The 25960-nt window shown below is 42.3% G+C and overlaps 1 protein-coding gene across 2 annotated transcripts in view; it reads left to right on the top strand.

Annotated features, from left to right (window-relative positions):
• The window catches only part of Ipo8 (importin 8), a 59177-nt gene that overhangs the window by 14649 nt on the left and 18568 nt on the right, over positions 1 to 25960 (top strand). For both annotated transcript variants that reach the window (XM_032905445.1, XM_032905444.1), the window contains exons 5-16: positions 81 to 237; positions 4188 to 4277; positions 5367 to 5461; positions 6164 to 6248; positions 9422 to 9556; positions 11918 to 12017; positions 16591 to 16667; positions 16979 to 17095; positions 18415 to 18504; positions 18996 to 19161; positions 19858 to 20018; positions 21921 to 22046. In XM_032905445.1, the coding sequence (XP_032761336.1) occupies positions 81 to 237; positions 4188 to 4277; positions 5367 to 5461; positions 6164 to 6248; positions 9422 to 9556; positions 11918 to 12017; positions 16591 to 16667; positions 16979 to 17095; positions 18415 to 18504; positions 18996 to 19161; positions 19858 to 20018; positions 21921 to 22046 (1399 nt within the window). The remainder of the gene's footprint in view (positions 1 to 80; positions 238 to 4187; positions 4278 to 5366; positions 5462 to 6163; positions 6249 to 9421; positions 9557 to 11917; positions 12018 to 16590; positions 16668 to 16978; positions 17096 to 18414; positions 18505 to 18995; positions 19162 to 19857; positions 20019 to 21920; positions 22047 to 25960) is intronic.

Here is a 25960-nt window from a genome sequence, read left to right as displayed (position 1 = left end):
AAGTCTTTTTCACTCACTGTTTACAGCTCAGTGGGAAGGAGAAACCATCACCTTGTTATTCTCTGTCTTTGCCCATGCAGATATAAAAAAGCGGAAGAAAGAGAGCCTCTCCTGGCGGCCATGCAGATATTTCTGCCTAGAATTCAGCAGCAAATCCTGCAGCTGCTTCCGGATGCTTCCCATTACTCTGTGTTGCTGCAGAAGCAAATTATGAAGATCTTCTATGCTCTCGTTCAGGTCGGTTCCACTGCAGAGGACAAACACGAAGGACCTTGTGTTTGTGTGCCCTGTAGAAGCACCAGTCATTATTTAGAATCATAGTTTTACCTTAGCATCAGGCTCACAGGCATTGTCTGTCTGCCATGACCACTGGGCGTCCAGAGTTCAGTTTGGTGTCTGCGTGCTGTCTTTCTTCATCTAAAGTCCCAAGTTATAAAGAACCCCAGGTGTTGCTTGACCCGAAACTTGAGTTTAGATTCACGGTGCCCTGTTTGCTGGCTAGTTGTGAGGAAGGAAATAGGGTCCTCCTTCATGGGAGATCACATTGATGGCCTTTTCTGTTCTTCAGCCAAATGTTAGCCAACACAGATTTCATGGCTCTGTGGAGGAGGGTCACTGCAGGCTTTATAGCTGGCAGTCAAAAACCATCAGAGGGAGGAGGTAAGAGTGAAACCCAGATTAGCCTGATTTTGGTGACTAGTGCTAGGCTGAGACTTTTGGGAATCTGACCCAGATCATTTTCCTTTAGCCATATTTAAGCACAGCGCAATTTTGGAAAGAGTATTCAGATAGCAATTGATTCAGGCCGATGAGTATGACAAACCTTAAGGTATATTTACACTGGGGCTTTTTACAAAGTACTTCTGGCTTCATCGAGGTAAACATAATGCCCAGCCCTAAGGTAACATAGGAATCACTTAGGCTGTTGTACAAATGACACGTCTCACAAGAGTGTCTCATGGCCTGGAGTAAAGCTCACGGCTTTAGGGGAAAAAGTCTGGGATAAGCAAACATAATATTCTGGGGTTGTGAGTAGAGCCTGGCCCTACAGGTAGCAAAAGACCACCAGGTTGTAAACTACATTTCCCCCAGCATTCCAGAAGACACAGCCAATGTCTTTTCTCATTGGCGAGATCAGCTGTGTATTTAACTTTCCCCGGCTTCTCCCCTGCTTGTCTGTGTGCACTTGGCCTTTATGCTATCCACACATTTCCTTTGACTTATGCTATAAGAGCTACTACTGTGGTAATTTAAAAAATAATTAGAAGACAGAGATGGAATGTCTTTAAAATTTGAGAATATTTAACATTGATTACTTAAAAACTTGAGTAAATGATTTCAGCCTGGGACGATGAATTGGGGTTGGCCTAAATGTGAATGGATTAAAACTCTGTTCTGGGGGTTGGGGATTTAGCTCAGCGGTAGAGCGCTTGCCTAGCGAGCGCAAGGCCCTGGGTTCGGTCCCCAGCTCCGAAAAAAACCAAAAAAAACCAAAAAACTCTGTTCTGTGCTCTCTTGATAATTCCTTGTGATATGCGTTTGGTTTATTTGAGCTAGAGCTGGGATATGCCCTTCACTTTGACTTGGGCATCTTTGGACTATTCTAGTATTGCTACAGTATACAGTTGGAGTTAAGTCCTCTGTCATATATATATATATATATTACTTTTATTTTATTTTATTTTTGAGACTGATCTCTGTTTACTCCTGGCTGTCCCAGAGCTCACCGTGTAGATCAGATACCAGGCTGGCCTCTTACAGAGATCTGCCTGCCTTTGCCTCCTGAGTGGTGGGACTAAGGTGCAGCCACCTTGCCTGGCTTCATCAGCTTTTCATAAAGGAAGTTTTTTTTTTTTTTTAAAGACTTTTTCTTTTTCAGGATAGATGGAAAGAAGCAGATCTCACAAGAGAGAAGAAAGTAGACTATCAGAGAAATATATTCTTCCACATTTTCTGAAGGTTTTGGGAAGAAAGCTTGCATGGGCTCTCTTCTAGAGTTAGTATTAGAGATCTCCCCCAGCAGGGAAAACAGCCAAGCACTGGTCGGTAACACGAAGGCTGGTGACATGAGCTTTCTGTGGATTCTTTATAGACTTGGCTAACTAACACGGGAAGAAAAGTCTCTTAAACATAAAAAGACAAAACCAGAAGATGAACCATTCTAACATCTTGTAACTGTTTTGGTAACCTGTAATATATTAATATGGTAATGTGCTTCTCTGTTGAGGCAAAATTTAAAAAAGAAAAGAACTGACTGGAGAAGTGAAACTGTCACCATGTTGGAGAGAATTAGAATCGACTGGCTGGGACGCAGACAGTCCAGACGAACTGCTCTCCAATATCTAATTCAGTGAGGTTGACTTTGTCTTAAGTAGCAATTATCTGTGTAGAGGCTTTCACACATACTACAGGGTTCACTGTTTTCTGCCTAACCCCCTGCTTGTACCTCCTCTGGACCTGAGTTCAAGCCCAAATGCCTCTCTCCCAGGAGGCATTTAGAATAAAGTGTGACCTTTTTGTGACCTTTCTCAGAAAGGTAGCCACCTCTCTCCCTTCTTCACTATTTGCCATCCCCACCCCTGCATACACGTTCTCCCAGCTGGAGTGAGAGCCTGGTGAGACAGCAGTGATGTCTCTTTTGGGGTGACAGTCACTAGCACCTAGCTAGGGACAGTAGAACAGCGGGCATGGAGGCAGCCCCTGCAGCTCAGGGCACAGCAGAGGAGATGGAAGTCTGAGCTATAGTCACAGTGGGGTCGGGCCACAAAGTAGAAGATGGGGATTGAAAAAGAGCTTCATGTGTAATTTAGTGAGGTGAAGATTTTCACCAAAGTGCTTGTAATTAAAAGTTTGGTACACCCAGAGGCAAGTTGTAAAAATAGCCCAAAATGTATGGGAAGTAAGAGAGATTTATTGATATTAAATCTTTCTTTTTTAATGGTAGACCAGAGAAACAGCCAAAGACATGTATATTTCTAAATTTAAAAGATTCTTATGTCAAAAACAGGTGTGGTTTGTAAATTCTTGTAGCCGTAGTATTTTCAGAGTAGAGATGGGAAGATTAAGATTTCACGGCTGTCTTTGGCTCCATAGCATATTTGATGCCAGCTTCGGCTACAAGAGACTCTGTTTCAAAATTGTAAATGTAACTTTTATTTGTGTGTAGTAATTGTCATCTCTGAGGCTTATTGCCTCAGTCTGCTCACCTAGGCCTGGTCCTGGAAGATTCTAGCCTCTGTACATCTTACCTAGACCTAGAATGTTTTCAGCCTCTGAGATTTACTGCTGCATAAGCTCACCCTTTTCTTTCTGGTTTATTCAGCTGTTCTGGTTCACCCTCCCCTCCAAGCTGACTGATTCACTCTTGCTTCTCTCAGCTTCTGACTAAATTGCTTTGCTTGGCCTCCTGGCAATCTGTTCTGAACTTCTGCTCCTTCTCATTCTCTGGCTTGTTCTTTCACCATAGCCTGTCTCTCCATAGGTCTCCTGGCAAAACTGCCTCCTCTCTTTCTGCTGCTCTTTTAATTAGCTTCCCTTTCCTCTCTGTTTTCTTGAAAGTTGGACATATTCTATTCTGTCAAATCTTTCTCTGATTCGTCACTTTGTCTGCCTCTCAATCAGACCTCACATGGGTACTTCCTTCTACAAACTAACTTTATCTTCATTGTTTGGGCTTAATGGTGTGTCTGTATTCCAGCCAAAGGAACACTACAACTAGAAATGTTTTTTGGTTTTTTTTTTTTTTAGTAAATAGCATAAGCTTGGGGTTCACAGTGTGATGAAATATCCTGCAACACAAAACATATCCAACCAGACAGGGCAGGGAAGGTAGCTCAGGTGTTAGAGTGCTTTCCTTGATACATGAAACCCTGGGTTCAATCCCCTGTGCTACATAAAACCAGGTATGGTAGCATACATCTGTAATTTCAGTCCTCAGGAACTGGAGGCAGGAAGATCAGGAGTTCAGGGTCATCCTTTTGGGTGAGTTTTAGGCTAACCTGTGATATGTGAGACCGTGTTGCCTCCTACCCACCAAAAATACATATTTGGTGAAGGATTCTTTAAGGTTAAATTTTAGGTTGAATCAGGAGTTGCTGTTTTCTTGCTCAAATATTATACCAGAAGGTATAAAATGCTGACTTTTATGGGCGGGGGGAATCACTGTCTACTGCTGCTCTGTTTTCTAGTACGCACTGCCCCTTCAGCTGGTGAATCACCAGACCATGACTACGTGGATGGAGATCTTTCGGACCATCATCGATAGGACGGTCCCTCCGGTGAGTCGGAACTCCGAGGAAAGCCTGCAAATGTATTGGATGGAGTACTTAATGCTAATTCAGTGTCTGGTCTGCAATTAAAAAACAAAAACAGAAACCTATTATCATACTAACTTATAAAATACTGTCATACATAATTAATAGTGTTCGTGTGTGTGTGTGTACACCATGGTATATGTGTAGAGGTCAGAGGACACTTGTGGTTCTCTCTTTCAACCGTGTGGATCTTGGGGATCAAACTCCGGTCATCAAGGTCAGTATAAATACCTTTACCTACTGAGCCCAGCAGGCCCTTGACTGTTTTCATACTGTCATTTTAACTGAGTGCTTCATTGCTGGATATCCGGGTAGTTTTAATGATTAAGCTCTTAACTCTAAGAATGTAGTTAGGTGCTTAGAGGGGGTGGGCCTCAGTGGCCGAGTGATTGCTTCCTGAAAGCGTTGGCTTCCGGCAGATCTTGCAAGACAGAAACGGCTCAGGCATATACTTTAATAAACACTGCCTGAGTGTGCTGCAAGTGTACACGGCAGGGTGCTAAGCCACCATTTTTCAGGTGAAAGTAGCCCATTGTGATCTGCAGTGGCAACAGTAGTGTCTCTTTTGTTTGTCAAGTTAACCTTTGTATTTTAAGAACTTGGGTTGTCCTGAAAATGCCCTCCATTCTTTTTTGTGTGTGTATCTTTTGCTTAGATATTTAAGTGCCAGCATCTCTCACACTTTGTTCCTATCTTCTTCATTGTCTGTATTTGAAACAAAGTATTCCAAGTTTCAGTGTGCCCATATAAACAACAAACAGTTGAGTTATTTTTGACAACAGTCTTGTTACTGTTGCCCACATCAAAACTCAGAACCTCTCATCCTCTCAGAATCGGTCAGGTGACTTGGCGCTTGTGTTTTGTTTCTGTTGGAGATGGTGTGAGCACCAACACTGGCCAGGGAAGATAGGCTTAACTTACTTAATTCTTAACGAGCTCCTTGTAAGAGTAAGTTTACAGTGTATAGCTGTGATTCAATCTATACTAAACTTTATGCTGTTTTTATAAGTGTTCTTAGGCAGAAATCTGACCTGGATGCTTCTCTGCTCTTAGGAGACTCTTCAAATAGACGAGGATGACCGGCCGGAGCTGGTGTGGTGGAAGTGTAAGAAGTGGGCCCTGCATATTGTCACTCGTCTCTTTGAACGGTATTGCTCCACTTACTATAGCAGCGATGTTGCAGTTGCCATCTTGGTGTTAGGTGTACTAGAGTTGAGTGGCCCCCTAATGTCACACAAAATATCGTATTGTCCTCTATCTTTAAAACCACGGAGAGTAGCTAGGCGTACTGATGCATGCTTCTGAGCCTCAGGGAAGTGGAGGGAAGAGGGTCAGGAGTTTAAAGTCATTCTCGGCTACTTAATGAGTTGGGAGCCAACCTGAACTATAGGAGATGCTGTCTCGTACAATCCAAAACCGAAGCACAAAACCCACCGAGGACAAAGTTTTACCAGCTGCTTAAAGCAGGCAGTGCCTCCTGCCCCAGAGGTCATAACAGAGTTGTTCAGCCCTTAGCTCTGTTCTACTCTGTGCAAAACGTGGACAAATCTAGAAATTATGCAAGACGGTGCACTTGGAGACTTTTATGGAAAAACGTGTCAGGTGTAACATTTAATACCTCCTAGGAAGGAGTTAATTGGTTTAGAAGTTAGAAGTTTCCTTCGAAAATATTAACTGTGCTCTAGAGTCCTAAGAGTTCCTCTTGATTCCTATTGTATCTTGTGGGAAAAGAGAAAGTGTTAGTTTTATGACTCGGTAGAATATATCTCTCAATATCTGCGTTTTAAATAGTAAGCATGCTTTGTTTTTAAATGTCACAGTACTTAGATGTCTCCTCTTTGAATTTTAAGGTATGGAAGTCCAGGAAATGTCACAAAAGAGTACTTCGAATTTTCTGAATTTTTTTTGAAAACCTATGCAGTGGGAATTCAGCAGGTAATAAACTCATGCTTTTAAAGTAGAAGAATGGTTATTACTGAGTGCTATTTCTATCTGTTTCAAAGTAAATTGCTAGCATGGTATTTCATCGCATACCTAAAAGAAGCCTCGGGAGTCTGCCACAGGACAGCCAGCTCGAGAATCTTGTATTCTCCATCTGCGTCTGCAGGGCTGCCCTTCCTGACCCCGAGACTTGGAAGGAAGCCTCGGATGATGATGTAGACCTTGCCAGTGTTGGACTCTCTGCCTTTTTATGTCTTATTTCTCTGAGCTTTGCCTTATTTATTCAAAGATTTATACCGTCTGAATAAATCTCTTTCAAGTGTAGTTACCCCAGCATCTACCCCATCTATGATGGGGTATGTGGAGTATGTGAAGGGGCCAGTCCTGCAGGTCGAAGCTGCAGGATCTCCATGACACAGGGATATCAGAGAAGAACCCCAGTGAGGATCCAATATTGATGGTGTAGTAGAAACCAGAGGCCTCGAACCAGACCAGTGACTCTGCAATGAGTATTTGCGAGTAAAGATGTGTAGACAAAAGAATATACTGTGTGGCACCCTGTGACACACTGCAGTTCCACGGCAAGATTTTGCTTTTTTTTGCCTTTTTTTGTGGGGTGGATGCAGGGTGGAGGGCAGATATGAAGCGATGGGAAGATGAGTGGAATTGGGGTGCATTGTAAAAGTTAAACCATCCCCCCAACAGGGCATGATGTGAAATTCACAAAGAATCAATAAAAAGTTTAAAACAAATAGTCAAGCTTAGGTCTTAGTGAAGACTCTCAGGTAAAAACGTACACACGTTCAAGGAAGTTGGAGTATTTATTCCACATAAGAAAATGAGGAACTCGTGAGAAGCTGCTGTTAAACTTCAAAACTTGCAAAGGACAAGTGGACTGGTCATTGGATCATCAAATACTGCTAAATGAATCATGATACGCTTGCTTTGTTTTTTTTTTTAAAGGGAATTAATAATTAGTAATTAGCTGTGTCAGGACCCTTGTAGGGAAGCCAAGTTTGCTCAATCAGACATAAGTCAAGGCATCAACGATACAGGTGTTTATAGATTTTTCACAGTTCTCTCAGTAATGTGAAATTAAGTCTTTCAAGGGTGACTTAAGGTGAAATGGTTTCTGAAAAGTACTTTAATATGTTGTTCTTGAGATACTCTATTGGGATAATTAGTAAACAATAGGTAAAATTATCTCTTCAGCTATTCAGAGCAGACAGCAGCCTGATCAGTTGTGTCTTTGGCTCTTTTCTGCTGCTATTAAACTCCAATAAGTGTCTTGACATTGATATCACTTGAACTCTGTTTAGAATTTTCTGGTTTTAAGCATGCATGTATATACAAATGTATGTATATATATGTACATATGCATGTATATACACATGCATATACTATTTTATTAAAAAATAATTGCCCGAGTGGTGGTGACACATACCTTTAATCCCAGCATTCAAGAGGGAGAGGTAGTCAGGTCTCTGTGAGTTCAAGGCCAGGCTCGTCTACAGAGGGAGTTCCAGGAAGCCAAGCAACACAGAGAAACCCTGTCTCAAACAACAAACAAACAAACAAACAAACAGCCATATCTGTGTGTCTTTGCCAGAATTGTTACCTAAGACATATGCTTCTGATATTTAAAAATAGTTTCCTTGCTAGGAATTTGTTGTCTGCTGCTATCTTGAATCTCCTCCACTTTGAGTCCCAGCAGTTGTTCAATAAAAACCATTCAGCTACCTTTGCAGCAGGTGTCACCACCTAGGTGGTAGTAGGACTTCAGACAATTTTATAACCTAGATTTTAGGCACCTTGTATAACATTGATATTTTTATAAATTTTGTCCATATTTTGAAAGGTTTAGCACTTGTAAGCTTGACACATAAAGTGACACAGACCAGGAAGTGGGAGGCAGGAGCCCTGTGCTGTCTCTGAAGGCCCTGGAGCCAGCCACAGCTGCTTCAAGGTTTTTTCTTATAAACAAGATTATAACCAGCCCATAAGAAAAGTCAACTTTGTGTTATGTTACCGAGATTGTTGGTAGCCTGAGATTATAATATAAATATCCCACATTTTTCTCCTAGCAACTCCATGCTTTAGAGATTCTTTTAATTTGTTACTGTCTGGAATTTATTTTGGTGTAGAGGCTAACTACGGGATCTAATTTAATTACTTGAAAGAATAATTGCCTAAACTAGTACTATTTCTAGAATAATGTTTATATTCTGAGTAAGGTCTAAGCTTTGGTGCTATTTGAACATGTGCTGCTGTGTAATTTGTTTTGAAATGTTTACTCAGTCGAATCTTTAATTTTTTTGAAAATTGAAGAAGCTAGCTGTCTTGATTAGGGTTTTATTGCTGTGAAGAGATACTATGGCCGTAGCAACTCTTATAAAGGAAAACAGTTACAATGGGGCCAGCTTGCAATTCAGAGTTTAGCTGGGCTATAGTGACACTTGCCTTTAATCCCAGCACTCAGGAGGCCAGCTTGGTCCACAGAGTCAGTTCCAGAACAGCTAGGCCTCAAAGAAACAAAGAACAGAGCAGCTCCACCCCTCATAAACAAACCAAAACAAAAGCCAACAAACACTTCAGAGGTTTAGTTCATTCTCTGTGGTGAGCAGCATGGCAGCATATGCAGGCAAACAGTACCGGAGAGGTAGCTGAGAGCTCTACATCTGGATCAGCAGGCAGCAGGAAGAGAGAGTGACACGGGGCTCGGCTTGAGCATCTAAGACCTCAAAAGCCACCCCCCAGTGACATACTTCCTTTAACAACACCACACGCACTTCAACAAGGCCACACCTCCTAACAGTGTTGTTCCCTGTGAGCCTATAGGAGGCCATTTTCATTCAAACCACCACACTAGCCATGAACTGGAAAATAGACTTGTTTGGTGGTATATATGTTAGAAGAAAAGATGCTTAAAATTCAGTATTCTACATAAGAAAATGAACTCATGAGAAGCTGCTGTTAGTTAATATTTAAAAACTTCAAAACTTGCAAAGAACAAGTGCATGAGTATTCTCACATTGTCTCCCCCAAATCTGCTGGCACAGCTCGCTATCTCTATAGTATTTTATGCCATAACCATAAACACTTTTTTCCTCTTTAACCTGTAATTGTTTTGTGTTCCTCCCTCTCAACCCCCACCTATTTCCCTATAGGTACTACTAAAAATTTTAGACCAATACCGACAGAAAGAGTATATAGCGCCCCGTGTTCTTCAGCAAGCTCTCAACTACCTGAACCAAGGGGTTGTCCATGCAGTGACGTGGAAACAGATGAAGCCACACATGCAGGTCAGTGGCGGCGGTGGCTCACCACTGTTGGTTGTCGGTTTTTCTAGACAAGGTCGGTATTGTTCAGTCTCGTGTTCATATTTACTCTTGGTTTCCACTAGCAATAATTTCTAACACGTACAGCCTTGCATTATAAAGGGCTTGCAGAGTTTGAGCATCTGAGGAGTAGACTTGAGGTCTGTGAGTCGGAAGGCTGGAGTCGGTTCCTTCAGTCGTTTATTTGGTCTTAGTTTCTGTTCTGCTAAGGCAGATCATACTGTTTATTTGAGTCTTGTGTGAAAACATTTTAAAAGCTGCCAGTAGGGCTTTACAAAGGGTACTTTGCAGAAGATGAAGTCTGATAAATGACTTTTTTCTTGTGGATGTGTTTGAAAAGGCCAGTCAGCCTGTCTTCCTTCTTAACTTCCTTCCTTCCTTTCTTGGACTCAGTTCTTTAGCAGAAGTTGAAGTTTTGTTTTTATTAAAAACAGCTTTATTATTTTTATTTTTTATTAACAATTTTTATTAAAATGTTTTGAACTATGTTTTTAATGGCTAACCCTCTTTTTATTAATAACTTTTTTCAAAGATATAATTTAGCACCATTATTTGTAATAACTGAAGAAACCAGATGGTATATGATAGACCAATAATATATATATATATTATTTGCATATAAATAACTGGGTAGTTTGAAGACATTAAAAAGTGAATCTCCACTTCCAATAAACTGAGTTCTTGGTGTAAATTATTTTTTTTCTTTTGAGACAAGACTGTCCTGGAATTCACTATATAAACTAGGCTGGCTTTGAACTCACAGAGATCCACCTGCCTCTGCCTCCTGAGTGCTGGGATTAATTCATGCCATGCTTAAAGTTCTTTCTGTCTTTTCGAGACAGTAGCCCAGACTGACATTGAACTTCTGCATAATAGTGGATGACCCTGGACTTCTGATCCTCTGTCCCTACCTTCTAAAGGTTGAGATTACAGGCATAGACCACAGATACCTGCCATGTCTGGTTTATGGAATGAAGGGGGATTGAACCAAGGGTTTCAGGAGCCTCATGCATGCTGGGCAAGCAAGCAGTCTATCGACTAAGCTACATCTCAGTCCCTTGTTCTTAAATTATTTATGTTGGTATCTGGCTTTGCACTCACCATTTTTCTCCTTCCACCTTCTGAATGCTAGGATTATATTTATTACCACACTCAGCTTTTGTTAGCTTTATCTGAATATTTGTCTTACATGTGTAGCATATTTTAAGTTTGCGAGCTGTGGACTCTGTATAACTATTTGCCTACTATGATCAAATAGCTGCAATTAGGAGAGATACTGTTTTCATTTTGTTCAGTTTAATCCCTGTAAGTCTAAGGATGACCTGAAATAGTGTCTTTTCCTTTGACCTTATTTTTATGCGGCTTTCACATAGAAACTTTCAGGAAAATACTAGCCTCTAGACTGAGTTTCAACCAAGTGATAAATTTTTTTAAAAAATTATTTATTTATTTATGTACGTGAGTACACTGTAGCTGTCTTTAGACACACCAGACTAGGGCATCTGATCCCATTACAGATGGTTGTGAGCCACCACGTGGTTGCTAGGAATTGAACTCAGGACCTCTGGAAGAGCAGTTCAGTGCTCTTAACCACTGAGCCATCTCTCCAGTCGGATAACCTTTTTTAAAGATTCACTTATTTTGTGTGTGTGGTGTTTTGCTGTACGCTTATCTGTGCATCATGTGTATGCCCGGTGCCCAAAGAGACCAGAAAGTCTTTGCATCCCCTAGAACTCGAGTTACAGATGGTTACGAACCACCATGTGGGTGTTGGGAATAGAACCTGAGTCCTCTGGAAGAGCACCTAGCCCTGTCTCTAGCGCTGGCCCTGTTCTTTTGTGAGTAGTTGCACAGGGCCCTGCTTGAGCTTAGCTGCTGTTCCTGGGCTGCTTAGGGAACTTCCCAGTGGTGGAGTAGAGTACTAGCGTTTTGGAAACAGAAGCAGAAAAGATACAATGTTGTTGATGTGTTGATGCTCAGGGCTAACATGGACACATGGAACATTTTCACAATGAGAAACATCATAGAAAATGTAACCCTGCTGGCATTTTCCTTCCCCTAAAAGTCATGGTGTGTTTACTGTTGGGTTTGTTACCGAAGTTCTGCAAGTTCTGCCGTTCCTATCTTTACTTCAAGGCGCATCGTTTAACTCTCCTTTTCTGCTTCTAGCCTCCAGTTTCCGAGAGTTCAGTCTTTCTGAGTCTTCAGCTCTTGGGCCCTCTGGGTGTGAATGCAGGCCCAGAAGGATCACTGTAACGGGAAAAACTGTCATGTGTCTTGTAGGAATGGCCTGTATCCAATTGTCTCATTTGTTTCTCGTCTTAGAAAATCTCTGAAGACGTCATTTTTTCCGTGATGTGTTACAAAGACGAGGATGAAGAGCTGTGGCAAGAAGACCCGTACGAGTACATCAGGGTGAAATTCGGTAATTGAGACAAGTCTCCCTCAGCACTTCCTGCATGTGTAAATGCAACTAAATTTATATTTCAAGGCAGTTCTGCCCTTCACGATGAGCTATGAAATCCTGAAAAGTTGATGTCATTTTGCACCAAGGAGCTTGATGCCTCTGGGTGAGGGAGATGAAGGTAGCTTTATCCATCTTTTCTGTCAGAGCTAAGGTCTTTGCCAAGTGGTTTGCTACACAGGCTGTGTGGCTGAAATGGAGGGACCACCTTCTCTTCTGTGTTACCACACTGCACTCATATTCTGGGAGAATTTTAATTTCTACACACTTTAGGAGCACCTCAGCTTGGTTTATCCCCACCCTCCCACCCCTTTGGATTACATATTCCATCACAATAGGATTTCTTTCATTGGCTTAGTTTATGCCACCAGGTTCCTCTGGGGATCTCTTGGGCTTGGATCTTTCCAGAGGCTGTTGAACTGAGCAGGCTGCCTGATAACGACTCCCCTTTCTCTGGGTAAAACCTTGTTGGAGATGTTATTATGTATAAGTCTGTATCCATCGCATAGCAGAGATATGTGACAGCCACAATGTTACCATATTTATTTGCTTTACTTCCCATTCTTTTTTTTTCTGTCCTCAGTTTCTATATTCTCCTGTTCTTAATTGGCACTAGTCAGCCTTCGGTACTATTGAAATAAAGATTGCAGTTTTGAACTGAGATAGACGTGTTAGAAAATGGTTTCCCTTGTCAAGTTAGGTGTCTTAGGTTCCAGCGTTTAGCTCCTGACTGGGCCCGCATCATGGGCACCCGAGTTACAGAGCTTAGCATGCTTTGATTTGCAGGCGGAACACCCACCATCTGTTCTTTCTCCACTGTGCCTTTTCCATTGAGAAGTCATTGTTCTGTGCAGGATTTGCTTCCCTTTCTTCCTCTCTTCCTTCTGTCTGCACCTTTCCTTGTTGGCTTTGACAGGAGAATGAAGACATTCTTCCTTCTTCTTAAGTTTTTTTGAGTGGGGCCTCACTCGGTATCTAGTAGGCTGGTCTCACACTCCTGGCAGCTCTCCTGACTCAGCTTTCTGAGTGCTGCATTTATTTATTGGCCATCCTACCTGGCAAGGTATGCTGGGGATTGAAGTTAAGCCTTCATGCACGCTAGGTAAGTAGTCTACACTGAGCTAACCTCCAAAAAGTTAACACTTTTTAGAGGTGTGTGTGTGTGTGTGTGTGTGTGTGTGTGTGTGTGTGTGTGTGTATGCACATATACACATGCACCGTGTATGCGTGGGTACCCAAGGAATCCAGAAAAGTGTTAGATTCCTTAGAGCTGAGTTATTGGTGCTCGTGAGCTGCCTGATGTAGGTGCTGGGAGGTGGACTTGGGCCTCCTGGAAGAGCAACACATGCTCTTAACCCTCCATCCCCATCTTAACCGTTCAGCCATCTTCAGCCCCATCTTAACTACTTAGCCATCTCTATAGTCCTTTTTTTTCTTTTGACTTTGTGAGTAAGACTCTCTTTTTCTCAGGCTCACCTTGAACTTGCAGCAATCTAGCCACCGCCTCCTCACCACTACTGGGGTTATATGCGTGTGCCACTGTGCCCAACTTCTTACCTAGCACCTGTTTGGTTTTGTGGTATACAGTGAATTTACTTAACTTTCATAAACCTAACATTATTTACGTCATTATTTGTTTTGGTTAAATGGTATCTCTTTTTAATATAACACCTAATAGCTTTGGCATCTTCATACTATAATACAATAATAAAAACAAAGCCCTTTCGTGCTTGCTCTCAGCCTTCCTGCTATAATGGGTATTTACAAATTTCACCACCTGGGGCTGGAGAGATGGTTCAGCAGTTAAGAGCACCGGCTGCTTCTCCAGAGGATTCAGGTTTGATTTCCAGCACCCACACAGCGGCCTACAATTGTCTGTAACTCCAATTCTAGGGATTTGACACCATCTTCTGGCTTTTACAGATACCAGGCATGAACGGGGCATTACAGACATGCATGAAGGCAAAAATCTCACACACATATAGTAATTGAGCCTTTCCCTTAGTCATTTTCTCCAGTCATGATTGAGTGGTTCTTCTAGTCATTTGATATAGGCACTGTGTTTTCAGATGATCACAGTGGAGAAAATTATGGCATTTATTACTAAATATATTGATTAAGATTAACATGTGATTATTATCATACTCTGTAATCAGATTTGTACCAATTCCAAAGAATAATGTTTTTGGATTTGGTAAAAGCTGACCTGAGCTTTGGCTTCTTTATTGTGGAAGCCTGAAGGTGAGTGTCCGAAGCTTGCCTCCATATGCATCTGCGACTCAGCCTCTGTAAGATGCAGTGGTGTTAGCTGTGAGCAGAATAAGATAACAGTATTGTGAAACTGAGCAAGGAACTGGAGTCCTAGTGTAAGGCTGTAGTATAGTACTCAACATGAAGTAATCGTGTGCGTGTGCGTGTGTGTGTGCGCGTGTCTGTCTGTCTGTCTCTGTGCGTGTGTGTGCGTGTGTGTGTGTCTGTCTCTGTGTGTGTGCGTGCGTGTGTGTGCACACGTGTGCGTGCGTGCGTGTGTGGTGTGCATATGTTTGTGTGTGTGCATGTGTGTCTGTCTGTCTGTCTCTGTGTGTGTGTGTGCGTGCGTGCGTGCGTGCGTGCGTGCGTGCGTGCGTGTGTGTGTGTGCTTGCGTGCGTGTGTGCATATACACACCATGGTTTGGAGACAGGGTTTCTCTGTGTAGCCCTGACTGTCCTGGAACTCACTTCGTAGACCAGACTGGCCTCAAATTCAGAGATCCACCTGCCTCTGCTTCTTGAGTAGACTGGGATTAAGGGTGTGCACTGCCGTCACCACCACTGGCAAGTTTTCAGATCCTTTTTTTTATTGAATATTTTATTTATTTACATTTCAAATGTTATCCCCTTTCCTGATTTATCCTCTGCAAAACCTCTACCCCCTTCCCCTGCTTCTACGAGGGTGCTCCCCGCCCACTTACCCACTCTCACCTCACCGCTCTGGCATTCCTGTACACTGGGACACTGAGTCCCTGGGAGCTCTGGGGGGTCTGGTTGGTTGATGTTGTTGATATTTGGTTGCAAATTCCTTCAGCTCCTTCAGTCCTTTCCCTAACTCCTCCATTGGGATTCCTATGCTCAGTTCAATGGTTGGCTGCGAGCATCCACATCTGTATTTGTCAGGTTCTGGCAGAGCCTCCCAGGAGGCAGCTCTGTCAGGCTCCTGTCAGCAAGCACTTCTTGGCATCAGCAATAGTGTCTGGGTTTGGTGTCTGTATATGGGCTGGGTCCCCAGGTGGGGCAGTCTCTGGATGACCTTTCCTTCAGTCTCTGTTCCACACTTTGTCCCCGTATTTCCTTTAGACAGGAGCAATTTGGGTTAAAAGTTTGGAGATGAGTAGGTGGCCCAGTCCTTCATCTGGAGGCTTGCCTAACCTCCGGATATGGTCTCTACAGGTTCTCTCTCCCCTTTGTTGGGAATTTCAGCTAATCTCATTCCCTTTGGGTCCTGGGAGCCTCTTGCTTTGCTGGTATCTGGGGCTTTCTGGTGACTACCCCAGTTCTCCATCCCCCATTGCTACACAACTTTGTTCAATTTCCTGACGCTCTGTATATCATCCCTGTCTTCTCCCATACCTTGTCCTTCTCCCCCTTTCCCTTCCCCCTCCTTCCTTCCTCCCAAGTTCCTCCCACCTTCTACCTCCTGTGACTATTTTGTCCCCCCTTCTAAGAAGAACTGAAGCATCCACACTTTGGTCTTCCTTCTTCTTGAGCTTCATACCCATGCGAGTTGTATCGTGTGTATTCCGAGCTTTTATCCACTTATCAGTGAGCGTAGCATGTGCGTTCCTTTGTGACTGGGTCACCCCACACAGGATGATATTTAAACTTTCAGATTCTTTAGTGAAACGGCTTGTTGTGAAATCGTGCAGGTGTTTATGGTGTTAAGTGGTATGTAAGAACCTCGGCATTCGACATATCATCCACTGATTGCTGCTAAGCGCCAGGCCCTCCTTAGAACTCATTCCTTGCTGTTTCTTCTGCTTGAAGCTTTTGTCTTTTGAGTCCCATGGGTGTCTTTCTCCCTCACTTACTGGTTGCTTCTTTCTTGTTACTTACCAGAGGTGGGCCAGGTGGGTTTTCCTGTGTTAGCCCCTGTCTCCTAACCCTTTCACATCTGTCCTCTCAGCCTGCCTGCTGAGGTACATCCAGGTAATCTCTGCGTCTGCCATGTAAGCTTCCACATTTGATCTCTGCGTCCCTAGAGCCTGGTGCCTGGCACATACATAGGGCTCCCTGATAAGTTTTTGCTGTATTTTAGTAGACACGAAATACTTTTCCTGGGTTCAGGGAAATAGATACCTGAGGTATACTGGTTTTCTTTAATCTTATCTCCTGAAAAGTAGCACATGGTCTTTGCTAAACATGCTAAAAATATAAATTATGCATGAAAGTCCTGGGACCATGACCTTAACATCTTTAGTCTGAAAACCACCAGTCAGGTTTAAAATCTGTATAATAAGGAGTTATGCTTTTACTGAGAAAATTCCTTTTGACATTTTAGATATTTTTGAAGATTATGCTTCACCCACCACAGCGGCCCAGACCCTCTTGTATACAGCTGCAAAGAAAAGGAAAGAGGTACACAGTTGTTCTTTGTAATTTAAATCTGAAACATGGTTTGTATTGATTAGATACTCTAATATGTCCCCAGCATTTGAAGATGTATATCATTATTACTTATAACCTGTCACTTAAAATAGTTTTGTTGTTGTTATTCAAGTAAAACGTTGAGGTATCTTTGATACTTTTTCTTGAGCTTATAGTTGATGAGTAAAATACAATAAAATAGTTTTAATTTTGACAATTAAATGGGAAAATGCTCATACTTAACATGGTGGTGATAAGATGGAGATTCATGCAGATTGAAATGGATTCTTCTTTTTCTTTAGGTATTGCCAAAAATGATGGCGTTCTGTTATCAGATACTAACAGACCCGAACTTTGACCCCAGGAAGAAAGATGGAGCCCTGCATGTGATTGGTTCCCTGGCTGAGATTTTGTTGAAGGTTAAGAGTATCAGTTTCTTCTTTTTCATGTGTGGGAGGGTATTTGTGTAGTACATGTGTGATAGTGTGTGTATGTTCATGTATGTACATGTGTGATAGTGTGTGTATGTTCATGTATGTACATGTGTGATAGTGTGTGTATGTTCATGTATGTACATGTGTGATAGTGTGTGTATGTTCATGTATGTACATGTGTGATAGTGTGTCTATGTTCATGTATGTACACGTGTCTTCCTTCTGGCTCCATTTTATTATCTTTACTATTTTGCTTTCTTTATGGGTATTTGGCTGCATGTGTGTCTGTACACCGTGTGCATGCCCGGTGCCTCGGGAAGCCAGAAGCAAGTGTCAGATTCCCTGAAGCTGCAGTTGCAGAAGGTTATGAGGTGCCTCGTGGGTACCTACGTCCTCTGGAAGAGCAGCCAGGGCTCTTAGCTGCTGAGCTGTCTCTAGCTGGTATTTACTTTTAGACAGGTGTCTCATTGGGCTTGGAACTCACCAGTTACTGGGTAACTGGGTAAGATCCCCACTGATGTTTGGGGATCTACCTGATGCTGTATTCACCACTACCCACATGCTTGGGTTTGCTTTACCATTGCTCCTGCCCATTTGGAAATCTCAGTTCAGGTCCTCACACCATGTGGCAGGTAGTTCATCAACTGAGCCATTTTCCCAGCTCAGATTAGCAAAATTTAACTAAATAAAGCTGTGAAGCTCAAGCCAATAAAAGCATGAAAATTACTAGCGACTAATTCTAGTCACCTTACTATAAATATCCTTTCCTTCATAATCTATTTTTTAAAATATATTCCTTATTCTTGGGGATTTAAAATTATTTTATTTTATATACTTACTTTGAGTGTGTGTGCATGTCTCTTTGTATGTGTCCCACAACACAGGTATGGAGGTCAGAGGACATGTGGGAGTTGGGAGTCAGCTCTCTCCTGTCTCCTTGTGGGTAGGGATCAAATCAGGCGGTCAGGGTTAATGACATTTGCTGAGCCATCTCACCGGCTCTGTCACCTATTTTCTTAACGAAAAGAAAATTTACTTTTGCAAGTTTGTCATTGTGAAACTATATCTCTGTAAGCAAGATCTGGAATGATTTTAGTATAATTTCTTCTTTATACAAACATCAGTTAATATAAAATTGATCCAAGGTGCTATTCTGACTTGTTTTAAAGATGCAGAGGGTATGTTAAACAATTTTACAAAACGGGGTACTAAATGCAAGTCGTCATAAGCATACTTTTTGGAAAGTAGCTCTTACACATATTACAGTCATTGGCACGCTAAAATTGAATTTCTGTTCCCAACAGAAGAGTTTATTCAAGGACCAAATTGAGTTGTTCCTGCAGAATCATGTATTTCCATTAATATTGTCTAACCTGGGATATCTTCGAGCTAGAGTAAGTTTTCCTTACATCTGTTATAAGATCTCCACCTGTAGGGTAGATTCCTAAGTGAATGTCATGCTTTGGTAAAAGGCTTTTCATGTGTGACGCTGTCACAGAGTGCTGTCATGCCAATGGCTGCCCTTTGACACTCACAGAGCTCTGCCATCTAGTGGCTGCCCCTGACACAGAGTGATGTCATCCAGTGGCTGCCCCTGACACAGAGTGATGTCATCCAGTGGCTGCCCCAAACACAGAGTGATGCCATCCAGTGGCTGCCCCTGACACAGAGTGATGTCATCCAGTGGCTGCCCCAAACACAGAGTGATGCCATCCAGTGGCTGCCCCTGACACAGAGTGATGTCATCCAGTGGCTGCCCCAAACACAGAGTGATGTCATCCAGTGGCCGCCCCTTGACACAGAGTGATGCCAACCAGGGGCTGCCTCTGACAGACACTGCCACAGGACACTGCCATCGCAGTTAGTTCCCCTTCTTTCCTTGCAGTCCTGCTGGGTGCTTCATGCATTTAGTTCTTTGAAGTTTCACAATGAGCTCAACCTCAGAAATGCAGTAGAGTTAGCAAAGAAGAGCCTGATTGAAGACTCGGAGATGCCTGTCAAGGTGGAAGCTGCCCTCGCACTGCAGTCGCTGATCTCCAACCAGACACAAGGTGATGCCACGTGTATCTTTTCCTTCTTTTTATAAACGGCCTTAAATAATCTCACTTCCTTCTTTAAAGAAGCAGATTTCTAAGCCTGAGGGTCCAGAATTTAGATTCCTTGCTCCCCTCCTCCGAATTTTATAGGTATTTATTTTGTCCATTTTAGTTCTGTTGATTGTGGTTTCCAGAAAAATTTAGTCAGAAGCAATAATTGCTGGGTACTAGAGTAAGCAGGCATTCAGGCACCTGGACCAGCTTTGGTGCTCTCTGTGACCACATGAAACTGGGCAAGGCATCGGCTTCTCTCTGAAGCCTGACAAGGCTGGCAAGCGCAACCTGTCAGGCCTTCGTTTCTTCCTGTCTCACTTTAAGAAGTTAGATTGGACAGCACCAGAATTCAACTCTAGTGTTCTATGATTCTACCAGTTCAGAAAGTAGCAGGGAATATTCCCAGTGGGCAGTGACACAGCCAGTTTGTTCACAGAGATATTCTATTCAACATCCAAATCACCTTTGCAAGTCAGTTCAGCTTTATGAGAGCACAAGCTGTGTCCTGTTTTGCCTGATGCTGCATGACTCCAGAAGGTTATTTAATACGTCTCTGTAGCTTGCTCACCACAGCACAGCCACATCTAGATCCTTATCCTGGAGTTAGCATATATGAGTGATGAACTCTTGCTGATTTCTTCTTTCTGACTGCATTAGCCAAGGAGTACATGAAACCATACGTGAGATTCATCATGCAGGAGCTTCTGCACATTGTCAAAGAGACGGAGAGTGATGATGTCACTAACGTCATCCAGAAGCTCATATGTGAGTACAGTCACGACATGGCCTCCATCGCTGTGGACATAACCCAGCACTTGGTAAGTGATGGCTTGCTTCTGTTGGAGAGATGTGATTCCTTACAGGAACCCGCTGTGTACAGGAGAATGGCTGACTCAAGGCAGCTGCATTACTGAAAAGCCCATTCTGACATGGGCGACCATGAAAGTTGCATCCCCAAAGCTCCCTGCGTAATGTTGAAGCAACTCACTCTCTCCCCCTGCACTTACTATCTTTATAATTTGGAGAGGAGCCTTGCGAATCTTATGAACTTGCTGAATTCCTTTTAAGAGCCTTGTAATTTTTGTTTACTTCCTGAATCTTATAAACTTTACTCTTCCCTTCACTCCCTTCAGGAAGAAATACCCACATAGCAGCAGTAAGAATGAGCTAAGTGTATATTAGTTTGGTAAAGAACCCTTAATGGGGGCTAGAGATAATGGTTCAGTGGTTGAGAGCACTGGCTGCTCTTTTTAGAGCAGGGTTCAATTCCCAACACCCACATGGCAGCTCACAGCTGTCTGTAATTCTTGTTCCAGGGGATCCAGTACCTTCTGATCTCCATGGGCATCAGCCATGTGTGTGGTGCACAGACAGACATGGAGGCAAACACATATGCACATAAAAAAAGAAAAGCCCTGAGGAGTCTAAACAACCCCCCCCCCATAAATTAAACTCCAGAATTTGGAGTTCAGTTTTATTTGTAAACACAATATGACAGTATTTGCCTTGGTCATTCAGATATTCCTAAGGTTGAATTGATTAGCCTTAAATTAACCTCTTTTTTCCTGTAATATCCTGAAATGTCACAACGACACTCTTAATGCGAGCATTCTGAGCTCTCACTTTTGCACTTGGAATTTCATCTTCCTTATACGTGGTGTGTGTGCGTGTGTGTGTGTGTGTGTGTGTGTGTGCGCGCGCGCGCGCGCGCGTGTGCGCGTGTGCATGTGTGCATGTGTACAGTGTGTGTACAACTCTGCGGGGTTAGTTTTCTTCTTCTGAATTAATGTGTGTTCTGGGGATTGAACTTCTGTTGCCAAGCTTGTGTGGCAAGTGCCTTTACCTCAGAGCCATTTTGCCAGCCCAGGAGAATGGTTTGTTGTTATTGCCACCTTGATAATTTTTTTTTTACTGTTTCCCACCCTCTTCTATACCTATACTTCCTGCTATGGATGTCAGACTGGAACTGAATCCTCCCCCTATATCCTTTCTTCTCTTTTTGTCTGTGTCTGTGTCTGTTTTTTTTTTTTTTTGTTTTTTTTTTAATAACTTCTGAGTAATCTTTGCTTTCATTTTCTAAGTTTTCTGTCACATTTTTCTTTTTAGAAACACTTTTGGCAGCATTTCTAGATTTCAGTTTTATTTGCCTAAAGATAAACTAACAGTTAAATAAATATTAGCTATTGGTTACCTTAGCTAATATGTGTTTCGTGTCATGACTACAGTGGATACCAAAGGGTGGTTATGGGCTGGAAAGATGGCTCAGAGGTTAAGAGCACTGACTGCTCTTCCAGAGGTCCTGAGTTCAATTCCCAGCAACCACATGGTGGCTCACAACCATCTGTAATGGGATCCGATGCCCTCTTCTGGTGTGTCTGAAGACAGCTACACTGTACTCGTATACATTAAATAAATAAATCTTTAAAAAACAAAAACAAAGAAGCAAAAGGGTGGTTATTCTTTTTTCTATTCTTTTTTTTTTTGGAGCTGGGGACCGAACCCAGGGCCTTGCGCTTGCTAGGCAAGCGCTCTACCACTGAGCCAAATCCCCAACCCAAGGGTGGTTATTCTTAAAGCATGCGGTGATCTGTCATTGCAAGAAAAAAGATGATCCAGTCCACAAAGCACAGAACTTAGTGTCTGAGAAATGCTAGCATTTCGGTGTGCAATGCCTCTCCCTTGCCATGGTACCAACGAGTATTATAATGTAATTTTCACAGGCTGAGATATTTGGTAAAGTTCTTCAAAGTGACGAGTATGAGGAAATTGAAGACAAAACTGTCATGGCCATGGGAATTTTACACACTATCGACACTATCTTAACCGTTGTGGAAAACCATCCAGAGGTGGGTAGGCTACCTTGTGCTTTATTAGAATGGTTATATTAACTGAAATTTATGTGACAATGGTTACGAATTCTTGTCTTTTTAATTTATTATTTATGTGTGTGTGTGTATACATGTCAGGCATATATATTTGTGTGTGTATATCAAATGTGTGTAAATACATATGGTGTCCTCAGAAGAGGACATCAGATCTTCTGGAGTTGTAGGCAGTCGTGGGCAGCCTGACACGGGCGCTGGGCTTTGAACCCAGGTCCTCTGAAAAAGCTGCAAGCACTCTTAACCACTGAACTATCTCTCCAGCACTGTGTGCTGTGATCTTCCCTGCTGATGTGTCTCACCAGCCCAAAGTCTTCTATTAATGGTTTATATTTAGTTATAGTAGTAAGTTTTAAAAATTGTCCTCACTTTTGCGTTTACGGAGGAAGATTATAACCCCATGGCCAGCCTGGGCTAGGTAGTGAACACCTTTTTCAAACACACAAGCACATAAATTGCTCTCAAATTTTAAAGTAATGTATTAAGATGATTGGGGAAGGAACTTGCACGTTTATTGAAAGTCAACAGTATATAAGCCTTTGCATTAATCTGAGTTCAGGTCATATCTACTGTGTGCCCGGATAGGTGTCTGTGAATTGCTGATTGAATAGACCAAGGGTCTTGCCTTCCAGGAACCCAGGTCTAATCGTAGTGGAGAGGGAAGGAGCTTTCAGCTACAGTGGCCAGTATTAGTAAAGGAACATTGTTGTAATGCAAGGGGTGCAGTAAGACTGGAGAGGCGTAAGCAAAAACTTAAAGACATCCAACTCTCAGAGGACACTAAAGATGAAATAGAAATAAATTTTGGTCTTAAGCCACCCAGCTTGGCCCCAAACTTAACTCTGTAACCAAGGACAGCCTTGGCCACCTCGTGCTTGGATAAAACATCCCCTTGTGCTTGGATAAAACATGTATTTCTGCAGTGCTGGGGACGGCATTCAGGGCTTCACGGATGCTAGCAGTCATTCTACCAGCTGAGTCACATCTCAGGCCCAGGGTCAAGAGTTTAGATGTTGTATTCAGTACTTAGCTGCTTCAGGAATGTTAATAGGTGATAAAGTCACTTTTACAAAAGCAGAAGTGAGCAAGGGTCAGGAGGCTCAGGGTTATTGTACCTGGTCACAACGGATCAGTTATGGGTTTAGATTTGTCATTGGGCCATTGTTATCACATGTCAGCTTTTCCATGACAACCCACAGTTCTCCTTCCCGAGTGGAATGTGGCCTTTCCTTAAAGAAAATTAGCACAGACTGCTGTGCTTAGTGGTGACAGATTTGCTCAGTAAGTGAGGGTTTGGGAAGCAGGTGCCAGCTCTTTACACTGTGCTGTTAGCCAGGTGACTGCAGATTCGCCCCATGTTTGTCAGGCACCCAAGGAGCTTGCTGAAACAGTGCGGTGTTACTCTGCCCGTCCTTCCTGTACCTTAAGGTCTTTGAGTGGATCTTTAATTTTCATGTTCAGTATTTTATTTTTGTGTTTAGTTTTGTGTTTCTGGTCTTCTTGGTAACAGTGAGTTAGACCAAATTAACTCAGAGTAGCTATACTTAAGCTAATTATACTTTAGCCATTTTTTTCTCTTTTTAAATTTCACAAGACCTTAGTAATCACTGAATCCAGTTTTCCCAAGTACGAGTATGTGAAGAGAGAAAACTGCATAATTTTGAAAACAAAAGCATTTTGCATTTTTGAGTTTGTTATTAATTTTTTTTTAACTATAAGTAATGTTGAACCTTCAAAGTTACTATAATTAGGGAAGGAGGCGTGAGTTAAGGTTGAGGCACACTTGGCAAACCACGTCTGGCTTCATACCTACAGATGAAAATGCAAAGCCTTCTGTGTAGTTAGAAGCAAAACCAACTATAATTTGCTCTCCTGGTCACCTGTTCTTAAATTTTTCACAGATTAAAAAATAATTTTAAAAAATATTTCTTTTTTGAGATTATCATATAATCACACCATTTCTCTTTTCCTCTTCCTCCCTCCAAACCCTCCCACTCCTTTTTGCTCTTTTTCCAATTCATGGACTCTTTTTTCATTAGTTTCGACATACATATATGTGCATTTTAGTTAGAGGTACGTGTCCGCATGTGGATGTGTGCACGTGCGTGTGGATGCTCTTGTACCCAGGGGCTGGAGTTACTACAGGAAGTTGTGCACTGCCTGGCCACTGTGTTGTTGAAATTTTTAATCCTGATCCGGGGCTTCCACCCCGGCCTTTGATCATTCAGTTCCCAGATTAAAGACAACTTTTATATTTACAATAAGCCTTAAACGGCACAAGAGTTGGGCGGATCCACTTTCCATGCTGCTAGACTCTACTTTCCTATGGATAACCCCCAGCTGTTACTTACTGTGTTTCATCTGGGCTGCTCTCAACCAGTCGGCCAGCCCTCAGGACCATGCTTTCTTGACTCCTAACCGTGGCATCTTCCTCTTCTTCCTTCCTCTTCTTCCCATCGTGGTCCTCCCCCTCCCCCAAGCTCAGGAATCCTAAACACCATCTATAGATGTCTCTTCTGCCCAGCTATTAGCTGTTGGTATCTTTATTTACCGATTAGAAATAGCCTGGCAACAAGGTCACATAGCATCACTTGGGTCTACCTGTGTGTGGACTCCAGGTCCCCCCACCACACACACACACACACACACACACACACACACACACACACACACACACACACACACACACACACTTAACATTACAGTACACAGTAAGACCAAGCCTCAACACGTCTGTCCTGTGACCTGAACTGGGCTCTCATATACTACTATCTCTGAGACATCTCTCCTGCTCATTCTTTAACTTTTTTTCAAAGAAAAACAGACCTATGGTTACTTAGAGAGAGCAAAATGTGGAAATCTAAAACGGTACCCAAGAGGGTTTATTTTTATTTGACATTTTAAGGATATTGGCAGAGTCTAGATTTTGGATCATTTGAACTTCAAAATAATAATTTAGCACATAGCAAGTTATCAAACTGTACCCTAAAATTATTATTTCAATTAAATAAAAAATATCACAAGTGGGCTGGAGAGATGACTCAGCTGTTGAAAACACCAGCTGCTCTTCCAGAGGTCCTGAGTTCAAATCCCAGCAACCACATAGTGGCTCACAGCCATCTATAATGCGATCTGGTGCCCTCTTCTGGCTTGTAGGTGTATATGCAGACAGAATAGTGTATGCATAATAAATAAATAAATCTAAAAACAAAACAAACATTTAAAAAAGACTACAAGTAAAATTAAAATTGAATATTAGAATATGCTCTAAGATTGAATTGTACATTTACACAGTGGTGTATCTCACCACTGATTTTTAACTTTTTTTTTTTTTTTTGATTTTTAGCTTTTATTCATTTAAAATATATTTGATACAGTAACCAGGCATAGTGGCATATAGTTTTAATCCCAGCACTTGGAAGTCAGAGGCATGTGGATCTCTGCGAGTTCAAGGCAAGCCTGGTCTGCAGAGTGATTTCCAGGAATAGTCAGAGCTACACAGTGAGACCCTGTCTTAGGGGGAAAAGTCTGATATAGCAGCTGGTCATGGTGGTGCATGCTTTTAATTCCAGCCATTCAGGAGACAAGGCAGGAAGGTGTATTTCTATGAATTTGAGACCAACCTGATCTACTGTAGTGTATCTACTATGTAGTGAGTTCTAGGTCAGCCAGGGCTATTCAACGACACTGTCTGGGCGTGGGTATATATATGTGTTGAGTATTTAATAACTGAAGAGTCCTGAGAAGATACTTAGTTAAACTCTGAACCCTACTCAGTTACTCCAGTCATCAAATCTCTTCTCAGAAGCTGTCGTTTTCTCTTGAAATCTCTCTGAGATTTTTCTGTTGCCGAGCTAGCAGAAAGTCAGTGCGTGTAT

The sequence above is a fragment of the Rattus rattus genome, chromosome 6 (genome assembly GCF_011064425.1).
Source record: "Rattus rattus isolate New Zealand chromosome 6, Rrattus_CSIRO_v1, whole genome shotgun sequence".
In the NCBI taxonomy this organism is placed as follows: Eukaryota; Metazoa; Chordata; class Mammalia; order Rodentia; family Muridae; genus Rattus; species Rattus rattus.
The sequence above is the reverse complement of the archived record's forward strand: the minus strand, read 5'-3'. Positions and strand labels throughout refer to the sequence as shown.